We start from the raw sequence: 14,929 nt of genomic DNA on the forward strand, positions 1-14,929 counted from the left end.
AAAAATAGTTGTTGTTGTTTTTTCCCCCGACTGATTTGAGCATCCTTTTCCTCCTCAAAGATTATATCAGCGAAGGTAAACGGTTGCTTTGATTGACTGGTGGTTCTCGTCCTCTTTAGATGTCCCAGAAAGACAACCTGAGTGTATGTGTGCAGCAGCACAGAACTCATCACAGATCCAGTTCAACTGCAGCTGGTTTGGGGCATATCCTACGCCGACGCTACGCTGGGTAGAAGGTCAGGGTGCCCACGGTCACACACCAGAGGTGACGGACAACCTGTCGGTAACGCTGGAACGCTCCCAGCTGTCTGGTGGACAGACGCTGAAGTGCATGGCTGAACACCCAGTACTGGGCACAGGAGAGGAGAAGTCCTGTTCGCTTACCCTCAGTAAGTATGTAGTGGGGAAAAGAGCCTTCATGATATGTGCACCTGCTGAACCTAATGTCCACGTTCCACTTTAGAGGCCACAGAGCCACACTGACGGGTTGTTCACTTCAGTATTCTTAGCGTTTGCCTCAGTTTAGTTTAAAATCATGGTTTTCTCAATGACCACTACGCATGTTATGAATAAAACTCATGAATAGTCCCTGAATTCTCTATTTACAGCTTTCCCATCAAAACATGACTTGAAGGCAAACTCCAGAAGTTTGCTCACCATTTGCACTAAGTTTAGCCATTGCTAAAGTCCAAACAAACCTGTCTGTTCACATAGTGAGGTGATGCTGACTAAGCTTGATTGCAGTCAAACTATATTAGTCGTTTTGGTCAAGTTCCTTACGGTGTTTTTTGTTCTGACTAGCTGTTCCACGTGGACACCCTGATTGTAATTGCATAGCAGCACAGGACCCCTCTCAGATTAAGTTCACTTGCACCTGGTTTGGGGCGGTTCCCACCCCAAAGCTACACTGGGAGGGGGGACACAGTTATCCTTCGGAGGTGACGGACAACCTGAGCTTGACTCTGAACCATTCCCTGCTGTCCAGCGGGCGGACGATGAAGTGTGTGGCCGAGCACCTGTTGCTCGATCCGGGACAGGAGAGGTCGTGTTCGCTTACTCTCAGTAAGTATGTTGTGTTGAACGTAGCCTTGTTACCATCCTGGAATTAATCTGTAGAGTGCTTTCCACTCCACAGTGGCCACAGAGCCACTCAGACTCTGTGTGTGGATTAATATTTTCCTAACTTTATTTTTCTAAAAGAACACATTTGGCCGTTACCGCTACTCGAGCAAACCAAGCTGGCACTTTTGGTTTTGTTTGTAAAGTTCTTGAGATGCCTAGTTCGGAGATTCCTGCCTTCATACCAGCAACATCATGGTTATTGAAAAATAACACATTGAAAAAGGTTAGGGGGGAAAGTAAGCGGCATAATCTCTCTAGAAATAAAAACATGCAATATATTAACTGTCCACAGTAAACTATACACAGTAAACTTTATACTGTTTATACACTTAACTCTTCCTGTTACTCAGGAAAACCACCAGAGCTCACTTTGGACCATTTCCATGGGGGAGATTTATTTGAAGGAAAATAGTGGTTCACGGCTCAGTGTGTGGACAATCCGGAGTAAGTGACACTGTTTTTCGGTGTCACATACACTAGAAACAAAAGTTAAAAACATGGCCGTATCAGTGGTGGAAAAGGAGAAATCCCAACACTGATTATCCCACAGTATCAGCAGATAAACCTGTGCGAACCTCGGTGTTCTAAACTCTCCTCATGCAGAGATGCACGATACTTTCTTGAAAATATGAATCCCCCATCAAACACGGTGTTGCTGAATGTTTTATAAGACAAGGTTACCGGATGTGTGTTCTGAAAACCAAAACTCGCATGCATGACTAGAAAGGGCTAGAGGTATGTGAGAAAATATGTCTGAGTAATGCATTCTTCAGTTTAGGAATCACATATGCATCCTCCCCTGTAGTGCTTCCTGTAAATTCCAGTCATTATCTACTCTTGTGTCACAAACTAGGGTAAAGTGTCTGACAGCCTCACTGTTCATGTTTGAAATCACTTCACTGTCCCTTTTTTAATAATCGTGCTCTGCAGACTGTATGTATCATTCCCTCATTAAGATTAAGCTGCTTTTTAAATTGTCATTATTTATAATCTCCTAGTAAGTTCACCTTCGATTTCAGTCAGACAGAAACCGTGCGTTCGCAGAACATGTGGGCAGTTGGTGAGTTTAGCAAGTCACTCAGTAGTGTAAAGGTTATCTACACAGGACTGTGCAAACACACATGACTCAGAAGTGTGTGATTGCATGTGTTTGCATTAACTTTTTAGTTTATCTGTCTTGTTTAATGTTTTCACATTTTGCGCGTGCACCTGTTCGTAAGATCCGAAATCCGCCTGTTTTGCTTACACTCTTGACCCACTCTATATACCTCTATTTTGCATTTTCTGGTGTCCAGAACCACAAGAGAAAACAGTTCCTTCAGACATTCAAGGAGTTGTCATAACTGTACTTCTTTTTTCTTTTTTTTCCTATTAAGCTGACTAATCATTTCATCACTACATGTAAAATCCTTGTAGCATGTAACATTTACATTCACGGTTTTGTCCCTCTCTCCCAGCGCCGCCATACCCTAAAGGGGATCCACTGGTCACGGCTGTGGTGGGGACGAGCGTAACTCTAACCTGCACCGAGACCACGTCCTTTCCTCCTGCAAACACCACGTGGAGGAAGGGGCTCCAGCAGGAGGAGATTGTAACCGGATCAAAATATGTGGTGTCTGTGGAAGATGCTGACTACAAGCTGACCATACTCAACGTCAGCAAGGATGACGAAGGGGTCTACTTCTGCCGCAGTGAGAACCCACTCGTCGTCATCGAGCTGGAAGTCTACCTCACTGTGAAGAGTGAGTCTGAGGGGAGAGGAAGAGCTCTGGCTGCAAGATGCTGCCATGAACAGGGGGAAAAGAATTTGCATGTTTTTGCATTTTTTCCAAATATTTTAAGAGCACAAGATGAAGATGACATGAATTGTTGCTCCATGTAAATGGACCAGCAATTGAAACAAAAGTCCAGTCTGTGCAGTTGTCGACTGGAGGTCTGGAATGTTACTGAACCTGCTGCTCCACCCTTTACCTGCTCCATAATCCTCTCCTGTCGTTTCATTTTGTCCCGACAGCGTCCTCTGTAAACACAGGTGCAATCATCGGTATCGTTATCGCTGCGCTCATCTTGGGAACGGCGTTCTTTGTAGCCAAAACCGTTTACTCCAGCCGACATCAAATTTGCCTGGGTAACTTCGATTTATCTTTGCAACATGAGCATCAAGTTGAAAATTGAATTAAAAACCATAAATTGTTAAGAACTGACATAAAAGTTTAAACACTAATAGAAACTTTGTTCTGTTCGTGTTTTGTTACAGGAGGTGGCTTTGGGTAAGTACCTCGCCTTTATTTATCTAATACATCCTTTAGGCCTTTGTGTATTAGGTATATTCAGTGTTATCGGTCGCAAGTCGTTTGTCTCATCTCCTTATTTGGAACTTCTGTTCATAATCATGCTCTCAGACCTCCACCAGGAAAAAAAAAAATATAATTGCAGTGGTGATTTTAATTTTTAATTTGGTCCTTTTTCTGTCTGTTTTTGTCCATTTTACGCCCGATTTTTGATTGATTTTTGTGCCTGGTTCCTCATGTGTGATTGATTTTATTTGTGGTCATTTAGTTGTAATTGAGCTCTTTCAAGCAGGAAATATGAATATATTGTATCATGCATTATTCTTGAGGCCTGATTAACATTTTAAATGTATTTCCTTCCATATAAAACCTTTTGACCCACTCTAATAACACTGTGCTGACGGGTCAAAACTCGGGTGGAATTGGAGGGTATTTTATACGTCAGTCACTTTTTTCTGCACTCTAATACCATGTTACTATTCCTGATATCCAGACAAATGGGGGAAAGGGGAGATGTTCTGACTCTGGTGGACTCGGACGACGAGCAGGTCTTTCCCGACACGGTTCCCCAGCTGCCTCCAGTATCCAACGGACACCACACAGCACTTGTCCAGATCCATCGAATCCCATCAAGTACGTCGTCATCATCATGGCGGGGCGGGGGTCTCAGTTTGTGAATTACAAGTTTGTTTGGTAAAATGTGAAACTCTTTGTTTTTAGGTGATCACGAAGATGCAGGAACTGCTGACACAAGTTCACAGCAACAGGAAGATACTGTGGAGACAGAAGAACCAGAAGATCTTGTATCATTTTAGGTGTTTGGGTTTTTAGATATGTGTTATATTAAGTAAGTAAATGTTTTACTCATAATGTGAATGTGGACAGACCTGGTGGAAGTTGTGAAAACTTTAAAAAAAATTTTCTAACTGGGTTTTGAATGTTTGTATGTTGTTCTCTGTTGTACAGCACTGTGAATGTGTTAAGGAGTAAATGAAGTAGTTTAAACAAAGTCAGTCTTTGAGTCTTTTGACTGGTGGAACAATGGCTTTTACTTGTCATAATTTAAAGTTTTTGTCCCGTTATTTTCTGTATTGGCAGAAATATTGTTGCATTTATTTGTAATGGCTCTGATTAGAAAACAAAATTATGTTATCAGTCTGCCCTGCCCCCCCCATCATCCCCCTCGTGTTCAGTTTAATGTGTTTTAACGGGCCAACGCACTGCAGTCGTGGTATTATCAGCAGGCCGCACACATTCAGAGCTGGGCGCTCAGAGCTTCTTGCACAGCTTATCTGTTGACAGTAAATTGTCCTATTTGACTCATTGTGTCAATATTGCTAATTTATTTAGCGCTTTTTTTTTGTATTTTATGTTACTTCAAATGAAATTATATACAGCACTTAAGTTGTACTATAACAAGTTGTACTTTTATCTTTTTTAGGCAGGTACTTACACCGTCCACCCCGATTTTTTTATTTATTTATTTATTTTTTAAATAATATTGGTAAATACATAAAGTCACCAGTTAGCGTTATCGGTGTGAATGTGGTGTATAATAGGATTTTTTTTTTTTTTTTTTTTAATTGAACGTTTCGTTAGTATGACATCACCGGATGTCACTTGCTCGTGGCCTCAGTATGTATCACCAGGGAAACCAGAGGGACTTGTTCACATACTACACTTTAAAAAGGAGGCGTGACCACGTCTTACAGAGGTTATGTAAGACAGGAGAAACGTGACGACGTTGGGCAACGTTGAAGCCAAAGGTACAAAGTGACTCAGAAGTCGGAACATTTTGTCTCGGACTCGCACATTCCGCCCACAGCAAACATGAAACGGGTCCCCGTGCTTCCTGTCGTCTTTCAACGAAGGATGTGAAGAGGACAACGATGTGCTCCACGGACAGCAACGCGGAGCCGCAACACACACGTAAGTTCAATATGTGCTTTTCAATCATATATGGTAGAGCTCGGTCGTGTTGCCATCGCAACGCCCCATCACCAGGTACCGCGTCATGGATCAAAGCCCCGAGACAAGCATTCGGAGACCAGAAGACAAGGGAGATACTTTGCTTGGTAAGACGGGTGGTCTGCTGTCAGCCGCTTATCTTAATGTTTCCTTTCCCTCCTGGTCCAGCGTCCGACCCAGCTCTTCTCCTGGAGCTGAAAACCAAGCGTCCTCCGTCCCTGGTGGGTCGGGCGGGGTGCGAGGCCTGGAGCGTGGACTTCTCCCCCGACGGAGCATGGTTCGCTTGGTCCATGGGACACGGAATCGTCTGGGTGGTCGCCTGGCCTCTCGACATCGAGTAGGTGGTCCACATACAGGCATGAGGCATTCAGGTGTCGCTCGTACATGCTGGAGTGTAGTTGGACAAACAGTTTTTCGTGTGAGAAATGAATGTGTGTCACCCATTCTGAGTCTTTAGCCGGTTTTGATCATCGGTTGCTGATTTACTTTATTTCTATCTGTTTATCTGTTGTTTATATATTGTTTATCTCATGAATTTCCCTTGGGATGAATAAAGTATTTAATTGTTAGAAATGTACTAAATATGTTGTGATTACGCAAAGAAAACCTTGGGGAAATAGTATTATTCCAATCTGTAGTAGGGGTTTTCATACATCAGAGAATTATTATCTTTAAGTGATTGTTCCATTGTAAAATGCCAGGTTGATCAGTATTCTCTACAGCCCAAGTTACTGTAATTCAAAGTCTTAATTTATTTACCATTTATTTAAGGTCCAGCAGCTAATCAAAGTGCTGGTTTGTTTCTGAGTGTGTGAGGTAATAAACTGGGATGTATTTCTCTGTGTAATGGAGCACAGTTCAAAAGCAGAAGAATTTAAATCTTCCTGAATTGTTACACAGTTGAATGAACAGCTCTGAAACTGTTTCTGAAACCACGTGGAATTTAAACCTTTGCTCCATCCAGCAAGAGAACCTGATCAAAATTTAATGCCAACGTTTGCATTATAATGTACTATTTGCATCCAAACGGTGGAGTTGTTGACACCTGTTCTAATTGTGATTATGACATCTCCAACAGCAGCATCATTTAATGTTACTCCAACATCACACCATCTGCGTATCACTTTTTTTTATGATACCTGTAAAACAAATGTGCTTGTCCCTCACAGAGACGCTCAGAATGGTGAGAGAGACCGAGGAGACAAGAGCTTTAGTTGTGGTCAACCGGTTTGGGGCCTCGCCTTCGGACCCAGACCTCCAAAATCGCCTGCGGCTTCACATTCAGCCAAAAGGCCTTCTCCGGGGGGCAACAGCCTCCTCCTGGCCACAGGCTTAGAGAATGGAGTGATCAAAGTCTGGAACGTATTAGCAGGTTGGATCTTAATTTATGGAGGAGAGTGTGTTACCGCTGCTGTGTCCAAACTGTCCAGCTCATTTCAACTGTGTTTTTCTTAATGCATGTTGAAGGTACTGCTGCATTTGAGCTCCATGGCCATGAAGGTGTAGTGAGGAACCTGGTCTTCCCTCAGAATGGGAAGCTCACGCTCATATCATCATCTCGCGATAAAACTCTGAGGATCTGGGACCTGGCTCAGAAAGGTGCGTGAGGTTTTGTGGCAAATATTATTGTAAGTGATAATATAAGTGATGTGATGTCCAGACTCACCACGTTGTCAGCAGGTTCAGTTTTTGGAGAAATTAGGCGGCTTTTTTTTTTTTAAATACACTTCAGAAAAGCCTCCTGCTGTGCACAATCTGGATATGACTACAGATTTAACTTCTCAAAAGGCAGTGCAAACATGCTGTGTTAAAGATAAACGGTTAAAGGAAACAGCAGTTGTTTACTTTCATGGCAGATATGAAGAATATAACATTACCATAGAAGATATCATCTGTTGAATTTGCTTAGGTGGGTGCATTTGAACATTGGGAAGAGCTCGTGAACTTTTGTGTTCAAAGTTGATAAATTATTAAATGTGCTTGACCTTTTCCAGGCCTGTCATCTGACAGTTTTGGCGTCTTTGGGCTTGGTCTTTACTGTGCAGAAAGCTGCTTAGAATGTTTCACAATGCATTTGTGGTGTTCATGGATGGATTATGAAACAAAAAAAGGCCCCTGGGCACAGAGAGAGGGCTCATTTTTTGCATTTGTTTTTGGAAGTTTTGTGTCATTTTGTGCCTCATTTGGATAGTTTCAAGATGCTGGTAATCATTTTGGGTCATTGTGCATCTCTTTCTGAGCTCTTTTAAACATGATAAATGAACTGTAACCTTAGATGCTCTGATCCCAGGAGCTTCCGGAGCTGTGTCCGTTAGGCCCATTCAGTGATCCAGCCATGGCTCAGGGTTTGGTTTTTGCAGGGAATGTTGCTCATACAGTAGATGCAAGGTTTTTTGGGGTTTTTTTTTAGTAGCGGACTTGAACTGCTGGAGCATCCTGGAACTTTCCCTGCTCGTCCCATTACAGCCATTAAATGCTCACTGTGAGATATTAATACGCTTGAAGGTACCGAGTATTGAATTCCACACTGTGTTAATATTGACTGAAACCAGGGGCTTCCTGGAATTTTGGAACTCCGTCTAAAAACTCCTGGCAAGCTTTGATAAAACAGTGCAGAAAGGTTGTGCAAATTGTTTATTTTCCATATGGATTCACTCTGGAGTCCAACTGGACCAAATGTTCTGTTTAAAGGCACATTGAGCTCAGAACGCTTCACTTGTTAATAGTATCATTTATTTTCAATTAATAAAACTCATGCCCATCAACATACACTCAGTACCTCATATAACTAAGTCCCATAATAATTATTTTTTATGGGAAATATTCAGATCTTTTGATTTGCCACTCCAATTTTGGCTCATGCGCATCCTGTTTGCTTTATTTATCTACGCCTGGAACTTGATTTGAGTTTACCTCTGACAAACTGAATTGAATGGATGTTTGTTTGGAAAGGCACGTGTGTGCATACAGTGTCCCATAATTCACACAGGATATTAAAAAAGAAAAAAGTCCAAGGAACCTTAAGAGACATTTTGGTTTTGAATTTTTAATTAATTAGCAAATATTTCTACACAAGTTCTCACTTTGCAATGATGGGATTACAGCAGGAGGACTCACTCCAGGTCCTTGAGCCAGTGTCATGCTTGTTCATGGAATGTCATCACTCCATCCTCACCTAATACTGATTGACTGGATCGGGGTGAGACAGTAGTGAGTAGGGCAGAAATAAGCTGGAGGGAATAGTTCTCGGTTATAGTGCGGAGATTGATGGGCAAAACGTATGGCATCTGTCATTCAGTTCAGTTGGATTTTTCTTTTCTCTATTGCAGGGAAAAAGGTGCAGGTGCTTTCTGGACATAAAGACTGGATCAGCTGCTGCTGCGTGTCACCAGACTGCAGCATGGTGGCATCTGTTGGAAGGTTTGACAGAGTGAGTTCATATTAAAAACCTGACATTGCACAGACTTGTTGAGACTTTCATAACAACCGCTAAGTCCAAAATCTTCAATCTGACACAAAGTCAAGTCCCTTTTGCTCCGTGTCCATACAGTGATCTTGATATTTCAACCAGTGAGAAAATACTTTACGAGCACGGGACACTCTTAACTGTCATGTGGCTGTCAACAGGGGACTTTATAAATCTAATTCTACGTCCAGTAAATCCTTCAAAGACCCCGGAATGTTTAACTATATTTTCTTTAACTCTTGATTAAGCGGCTTCTATCATCAGAGCTTACGACCTTCTGCTCACACTTCCCTTGTATTGCAAATAGTTTTTGAAGACTGTATTCACATTTATTGTGTTCTTTTTAAAGACAAGTCTAAAACTTTCCAGTGCAGTGTGTTACTGGACAAATGTGTTGCAAACCAGCAAACTGGTTATTTTTATCTGCTCATCTTAGTTGTTGTGTGAGTCCGTGTATTACTGAGAATCAAATCCATCCTTACAGCCAGGTATAGAGTTGTTAACCCCGCAGGACTTTCCTTTGATCAGATGGTGTGTCTGTGGAGTCTGCGCTCATACACATTCATCAGGACCCTGACAGGAGACACACAGAAGGTCTTGCACCTCTATTCGTCCTGTGACTTCTCCCCTGATGGGGCGCTGCTCGCCACGGCAGGCTTCGGCGGCTCCCGCTGGTTGATCGACCTGTGGGACCCGTACACAGCAGAGAAACTGGCCACTTGGGTGTAAATTAAATATGTTTTCACTTTTTAAAATTGCATTTGAGTTCATAGGTCTAAAGTTTTAATCTGATCTAATACATCCTGTCATGTTACTATCATTATTACATCTGAATTGAATTGATGCACTGACTGAAAATATTCCTGCTAGTGTTTTTATGTAGTATTGTGTCCTGAAAATCCCACTTTGTTCCCACAGTGACAACTTTGAAGATTACAGTCTAAACCAAATCTCAGCGATACAGTTCTCGCCCAATGGTTTGCACTTGGCCTTCGTGACTGAATACAGGTGAGCAGTGCACTGGCTTTATCACATACATTTTGTGGAATGTCAGTCAACTAGCAACGTAACAAGGTTTCCTGCGCCAGTTAAATTACTTAAGAGATGTTTGCTGTGTTTACAGAGCTCTGCAAATCTGGGAGCCAGGAAGGAAGGGCATGGCGATGCAGACAAAAGTAGACAGAGAATCTAATGGACTCTGCTGTAACTACCACCCACAAGGGGGAGTGATCGCCACAGGGTAATAACCCTTAAGCACTTATGCAAATATTACAATTTAAAATGAAAATGTTTGTATGTTTAATATTATTGTAAATTGACTATGAAGACAATTTAGGCTGTAGGACCACTTGAGTGAAACTTTAGTATTTTTACAGTAAAACCGAATAATAAAAAAAAAAAAACCTTCAATTGATCAGTACACTGTAAAACTGATTAGTTGCAACATTTAAAATAAATGTTCTTCCTGTCCTCAGAACCAGAGATGGCCACGTTAGGTTCTGGAGGGCTCCCAGGAGAGTGCCCAGCCTGTGCCACCTGTGCCGATCCAGCCTGCGCCACTCGGTCTCCACGCACCAGATGGAGCCCCTGCCCCTCCCCAAGAGGATCCTCAAGTACCTCACCTACAGAAACATCCCAGAATACCTCGAACCCTGCCGCTCCTCAGAGGAAGAGGAGTGGGAAGGTTAAATATGAACAGAAAAACAATGCAAAGACTGTTAAAATAAAAATGCCTTTTTGATATGTTTGCTATTTAAGGTCTAGTTAAACAACTTCTAATGTAACCTAATTTAGATGTAACATTCCTACAGAGATTCCATTTTTTTGACTACTACTGAAGGATAAACTACAACTACTGAATCCATAAACTACCTATAGATATGTTTAGTTGCTTTTAATATTACACTTAATCTTATTTATTGTGTAAATATTAAGTGTATATGCCTTTCTAATCCATGTTATTAATATAATAGCATTAGCATCTACTTGAACATGTTAATTATTAGAAAGTAAACTTGACTTGTGGAAAATTGTTTTATTAAACAGATTCAAATGTGCATGCTTAAGAATTAGTCTTACAAAAGGGTGGCGACAACAGATCTGCTTTGCTCTTCTATATTTCCACCAAGGGTGCAAAGGATAAAAAACAATTTTTAGATATTTTTGGCCACGTTCCCACTTCTGCATTGTCTGCATGCAGTTGTGAGTGAGTCAGATAGCTGTTAGCATTAGTGCCCGAGACAGCTGCTGCATTTCACATTCACGTGGTGAAGACCGAAGCACATCCGTTTTCTTCCTGAACAAACAGACTGGTGATTTTGCAGATTTCTCTAATGATGGGGAGGTTTGGTCATGAAGAAATTGACCTGTTCTGCTGTATCGCTGCAGGCCACGGAGGGACATCAACGACTCAATTGTATACACACACTTCCAGAAAAGACCTAGCATACAGCAGTATTCAGTCAGATCTTTTAAAGGATTTACTTAGACTTATACAAAATGGCAGAGTTGGAATATGAGCACAACTTGTTTTAGGGAGTTTAGGGAAATGTTGCCCAAAGTCATTGTTGCACACACAAAGTGACGGTAGCCGCCAATGTAAATTGGTCGCTTCAAATGGCTGCAGCTGACATTCAACAGAGTTTCGTTGTGCAAAGCTGTTACTGTGTCTCAGAGGCCTCGCTGACCACAAGGTCTCTCACTGCCTGGAAAGCCGCAACCATGGAGCTCAGCTGGATTTTCTCATTGGTTCCTGAGGCGAGCCTGTGTCTGAGGGGGGACGACACTTGATGAGTCCAAAAAGCAAAACATTTCCCAACATCTGAATACCATTATGTAATGTAAGCATTTTCTTTGATAATATTTGTTTATTAGAGAAAGCAAGCTGCACTTACTCTATGTCAGCCAACTTGATGAGCAGACCCATGCGAATAGCTGGAGGAAAGTCCACTTAAGGAACAGGAAAAATGGAAGTGAGAAACAGGCGCTGATGTTTCAAAAGAAAGTCAGATGCTAACCTATTAAAGCTTCATCATCTGGTCTTTTCCCTTAGAAGTACCCAGCTACTAAAATGAGGTCAGAACTGTGTTTCCATTTGTGGTGTCTCACCTCTGTGTATGAGCAGATGAACCTCAGTGAGGATATCGTGCAGAGCCAGCCCTTTCAAAGTCTTCAGCTGAAGAATTTCTGTGAAGATGCCTTTAAGGAATCCCCGAAACACAAGCTGAACTGTGTGACTTGTTTTACATTTGTAAAAGCTTTGACTAAATCAAATGTAATGCACCACAAACAGAAGCTGATCCTTGTACAGACAAAGCAACATGAAGGATACGTTTGTATGCTGTGGTGAAGTCTTTGTTGAGGGACCAGTCGAGGATGTTGGCTATATCAGAGCGGAGAGGGTGACCCGTGCACGTGTATACTGTGTCCTCTGTGATTTTCCCATATGCCATACTGGTGCTCTAAAGACACAAAGAAGATATCCAGTTCATACTTTTACTAACAAGTGACAAATGTGCGGTATATGAGTGAAAACACCACAACACAAGGCGCAGGCATCACAATGAACTTCTTGCTGTACCTGCAGTATGTTGAGTGATCTTCTCATGTCACCTGATGATAAGGTCACAATGGCCTTCATTCCATCTGGAGTTATGTCAATACTGCCACAAAAAATAAAAAATAAAAATAAAAAAAACACATTTACTGTAAAGTATCACTAATAAAATTCTATAAAAAAAATAAATTGACATGATCAAGCAGAGTCTCTTCTACCTCTGGTTGACTAAACGTTGATTGAGAAAAAGAAATAAAAACATTCACACAGACTCTTACTTTTCCTGCTGGATTACATGCTCCAGCCGTGGGATCATCTGGTCCGGAGACAAAGGGCCAAAACGAAACCTGGTGCATCGAGACTGCAGTGCTGGGATGATCTTTGAGAGGTAGTTGCAGATTAAACAGAATCGAGTGTTTTCTGTGAACTTCTCGATCACTGGGAGGGATCAGAGCAGGAAAAGCCACATTTGGGAATCAACGGAACTCGTATGTTGTTGCAACCAAAAGTAAAAGCCGTCATCTCTGACGTGTCACTATGTGCACAGCAAACTCATTCACTGTGTGAACCAGGTATTGGTGTTGCCTCAACCACTAGTTAAAATCAGATCTTCAGAAAGAAATTTGTTATTTAAAATTATTATGGGAGTGTAACAAGATGATACCATGTCATTCACCAGCAGCCAAACTGTTTGGCTGCCCAGTGAGCCGGGTGGCTCACAGTGGGCAGCGCCCTGTTGAACAGATGGCTTACCTCGCCGCAGTGCATTCTGGGCATCTTGGGTCATGGCATCGGCCTCGTCCAGTATCACCAACTTGAAGCCTTTTCTGGAGGACAAGAGGGGCAAACAAACAGGTTCCACTTTAAATCACTTCCTTTGTATTTATGGGATGCTGGTAAAAGTGAAGAGCACGAAGAACATTCATTTCTGAATAAAAAGCATGTGACCATATTTGTAGTTCAAGTTTTAATCTTACTTGAAGATGGTTCTGGTGCTGGCAAAACTCATAATGGGACCTCGTACAACATTGATACCTCTGTCATCTGATGCGTTTAGCTACACAACAAAATTTGGCCAACGTTAATTTGAAATCAAAGCCCCAAAACGCATTTCCACTTAAATAAATAAAAGTCTTGTAAGGGGGAGTTGTGACAAACCTCCAAAACCATGGAGTTGAACTCCTTGTCCTTGTACAGCTGCCTGGCACAGGCGAGGATGGTGGAGGTTTTGCCCGTTCCAGGAGGACCGTAAAACAAGAGATGGGGAAGCTTGTCCTCATTGATAAACCGCTTGACTGAAGAGATGGAAAAATAATAATAATAATAATAATAATAATTTATGATTATTAAGTGGTCTTGTTTAATCACACGGTTTAAAGGCATCAGAAAATAGTTGTAAAATGTGTCTTTTGTACTGCTAATTGATAAAGGAATATGTATTACAAATATTGTAACTGAGACACAAGAAAAAAAACACACTGGACGGTGTTGTGGATGAGGCTGTTGTGCTGAGGTTTTAGAAATAATAATATATTCTAAAAGTCTGAGCATACTCACTGGTGCTTAGGATATCTTTGTGTGAGATCAGATCATCAAGTGACTGTGGTCTGTATTTTTCAACCCTGGAATATGCAGCACAAACAAAGTGTATAAATAACAAATGCATCCGATTGCATAGCGAATTCTACATAGTGAATCAGGAAATTTGCTTTAAAAAAGTGAAAAGTCTACTTTTCAATGCGCGTACTACAGAACGAAGCTCCCGGATTTTAAATGTCGTTCGTTTTACATTTGGGTACGTACGTTAGAAGCTTTGAGCGCCTTTACACGTGTTAATTCGATGTGAGCCACGGTTCATTTCGGCATCTCTTTATTTCCAATGATTCGACAGAATATTAACTAATTAATTAAAATTGCTGCTGCAGGATTTCTGGTGGGGCAGGTGCCATAAGTGGCAACCAGGCAATGCTTGATGCAGTTTTGCTTGTATGCAGACTTAAAGAAAAGCCCAACAAATGAATGTTATGTTTTACAAGCATTAATAACATCTAGCGTTGGAGTTTCTGTCCCAATAGCACAGAAGCTAACAGCGCAGAGAGAACAGAAAACTGGCTAACGCTGCGGCTAGCGACTAACTGTAGCTGCTAGCATAAATCCACAGTAGTCAGGTCAGCTAAATAAAAACTTTAACTCACCAGGGTAAATTTCTGGCCTGTGACGGGGCTTTACTAGTCGAAGCCATGAGTCTTCTTAACTTTCAATTTAATTCCAAGCTGTACTGATTTTAATTTCCAGAGTTTTACACGCCTCAACTTTAGGCTTGTTAATGGGAGCTATGCTTGGCGCGCTCCACAACAAAACGTGCGTCATACGTCACGGCGTAAAACCAATCGGATGGATCTGTCTACTTCTATGGGCGGTGCCAGGGTGACACAGCCCACCGTGCAAAACGCGTGTGGCATAATTTTTCTTTTTGCACTGTAAAACGCACTGGCTGCACAATGTATGAACACACTGTCCTACTTT

The 14,929-nt window shown here is 41.8% G+C and overlaps 3 protein-coding genes across 3 annotated transcripts in view; 2 read left to right on the plus strand and 1 right to left on the minus strand.

The window, feature by feature from the left end:
* The window catches only part of vsig10 (V-set and immunoglobulin domain containing 10), an 8,511-nt gene extending 4,089 nt beyond the window's left edge, over positions 1-4,422 (plus strand). Inside the window, exons 4-10 of the mRNA XM_067520981.1 lie at positions 120-389; positions 802-1,062; positions 2,580-2,864; positions 3,137-3,250; positions 3,380-3,392; positions 3,907-4,046; positions 4,134-4,422. Coding sequence (XP_067377082.1) covers positions 120-389; positions 802-1,062; positions 2,580-2,864; positions 3,137-3,250; positions 3,380-3,392; positions 3,907-4,046; positions 4,134-4,228 — 1,178 coding nt within the window. The 3' untranslated portion in view covers positions 4,229-4,422. The remainder of the gene's footprint in view (positions 1-119; positions 390-801; positions 1,063-2,579; positions 2,865-3,136; positions 3,251-3,379; positions 3,393-3,906; positions 4,047-4,133) is intronic.
* A 617-nt stretch (positions 4,423-5,039) lies between these two features.
* wsb2 (WD repeat and SOCS box containing 2) lies at positions 5,040-10,904 on the plus strand. The gene is made up of 9 exons (XM_067520982.1): positions 5,040-5,342; positions 5,550-5,718; positions 6,551-6,753; positions 6,849-6,980; positions 8,711-8,811; positions 9,376-9,572; positions 9,766-9,855; positions 9,971-10,087; positions 10,323-10,904. Exons 1-9 carry the CDS (start codon positions 5,303-5,305, stop codon positions 10,534-10,536), a joined length of 1,263 nt encoding a protein of 420 aa, XP_067377083.1. The 5' UTR covers positions 5,040-5,302; the 3' UTR covers positions 10,537-10,904.
* rfc5 (replication factor C (activator 1) 5) lies at positions 10,868-14,838 on the minus strand. Its single transcript, XM_067520983.1, has 11 exons — positions 14,599-14,838; positions 13,961-14,025; positions 13,562-13,698; positions 13,381-13,460; positions 13,157-13,230; positions 12,682-12,841; positions 12,428-12,509; positions 12,179-12,308; positions 11,956-12,033; positions 11,742-11,796; positions 10,868-11,616 (listed from the first exon to the last, which is right to left on the minus strand). Exons 1-11 carry the CDS (start codon positions 14,643-14,645, stop codon positions 11,508-11,510), a joined length of 1,017 nt encoding a protein of 338 aa, XP_067377084.1. The 5' UTR covers positions 14,646-14,838; the 3' UTR covers positions 10,868-11,507.
* Positions 14,839-14,929: the final 91 nt, after the last annotated feature.

The sequence above is a fragment of the Channa argus genome, chromosome 11 (genome assembly GCF_033026475.1).
Source record: "Channa argus isolate prfri chromosome 11, Channa argus male v1.0, whole genome shotgun sequence".
NCBI lineage: Eukaryota > Metazoa > Chordata > Actinopteri > Anabantiformes > Channidae > Channa > Channa argus.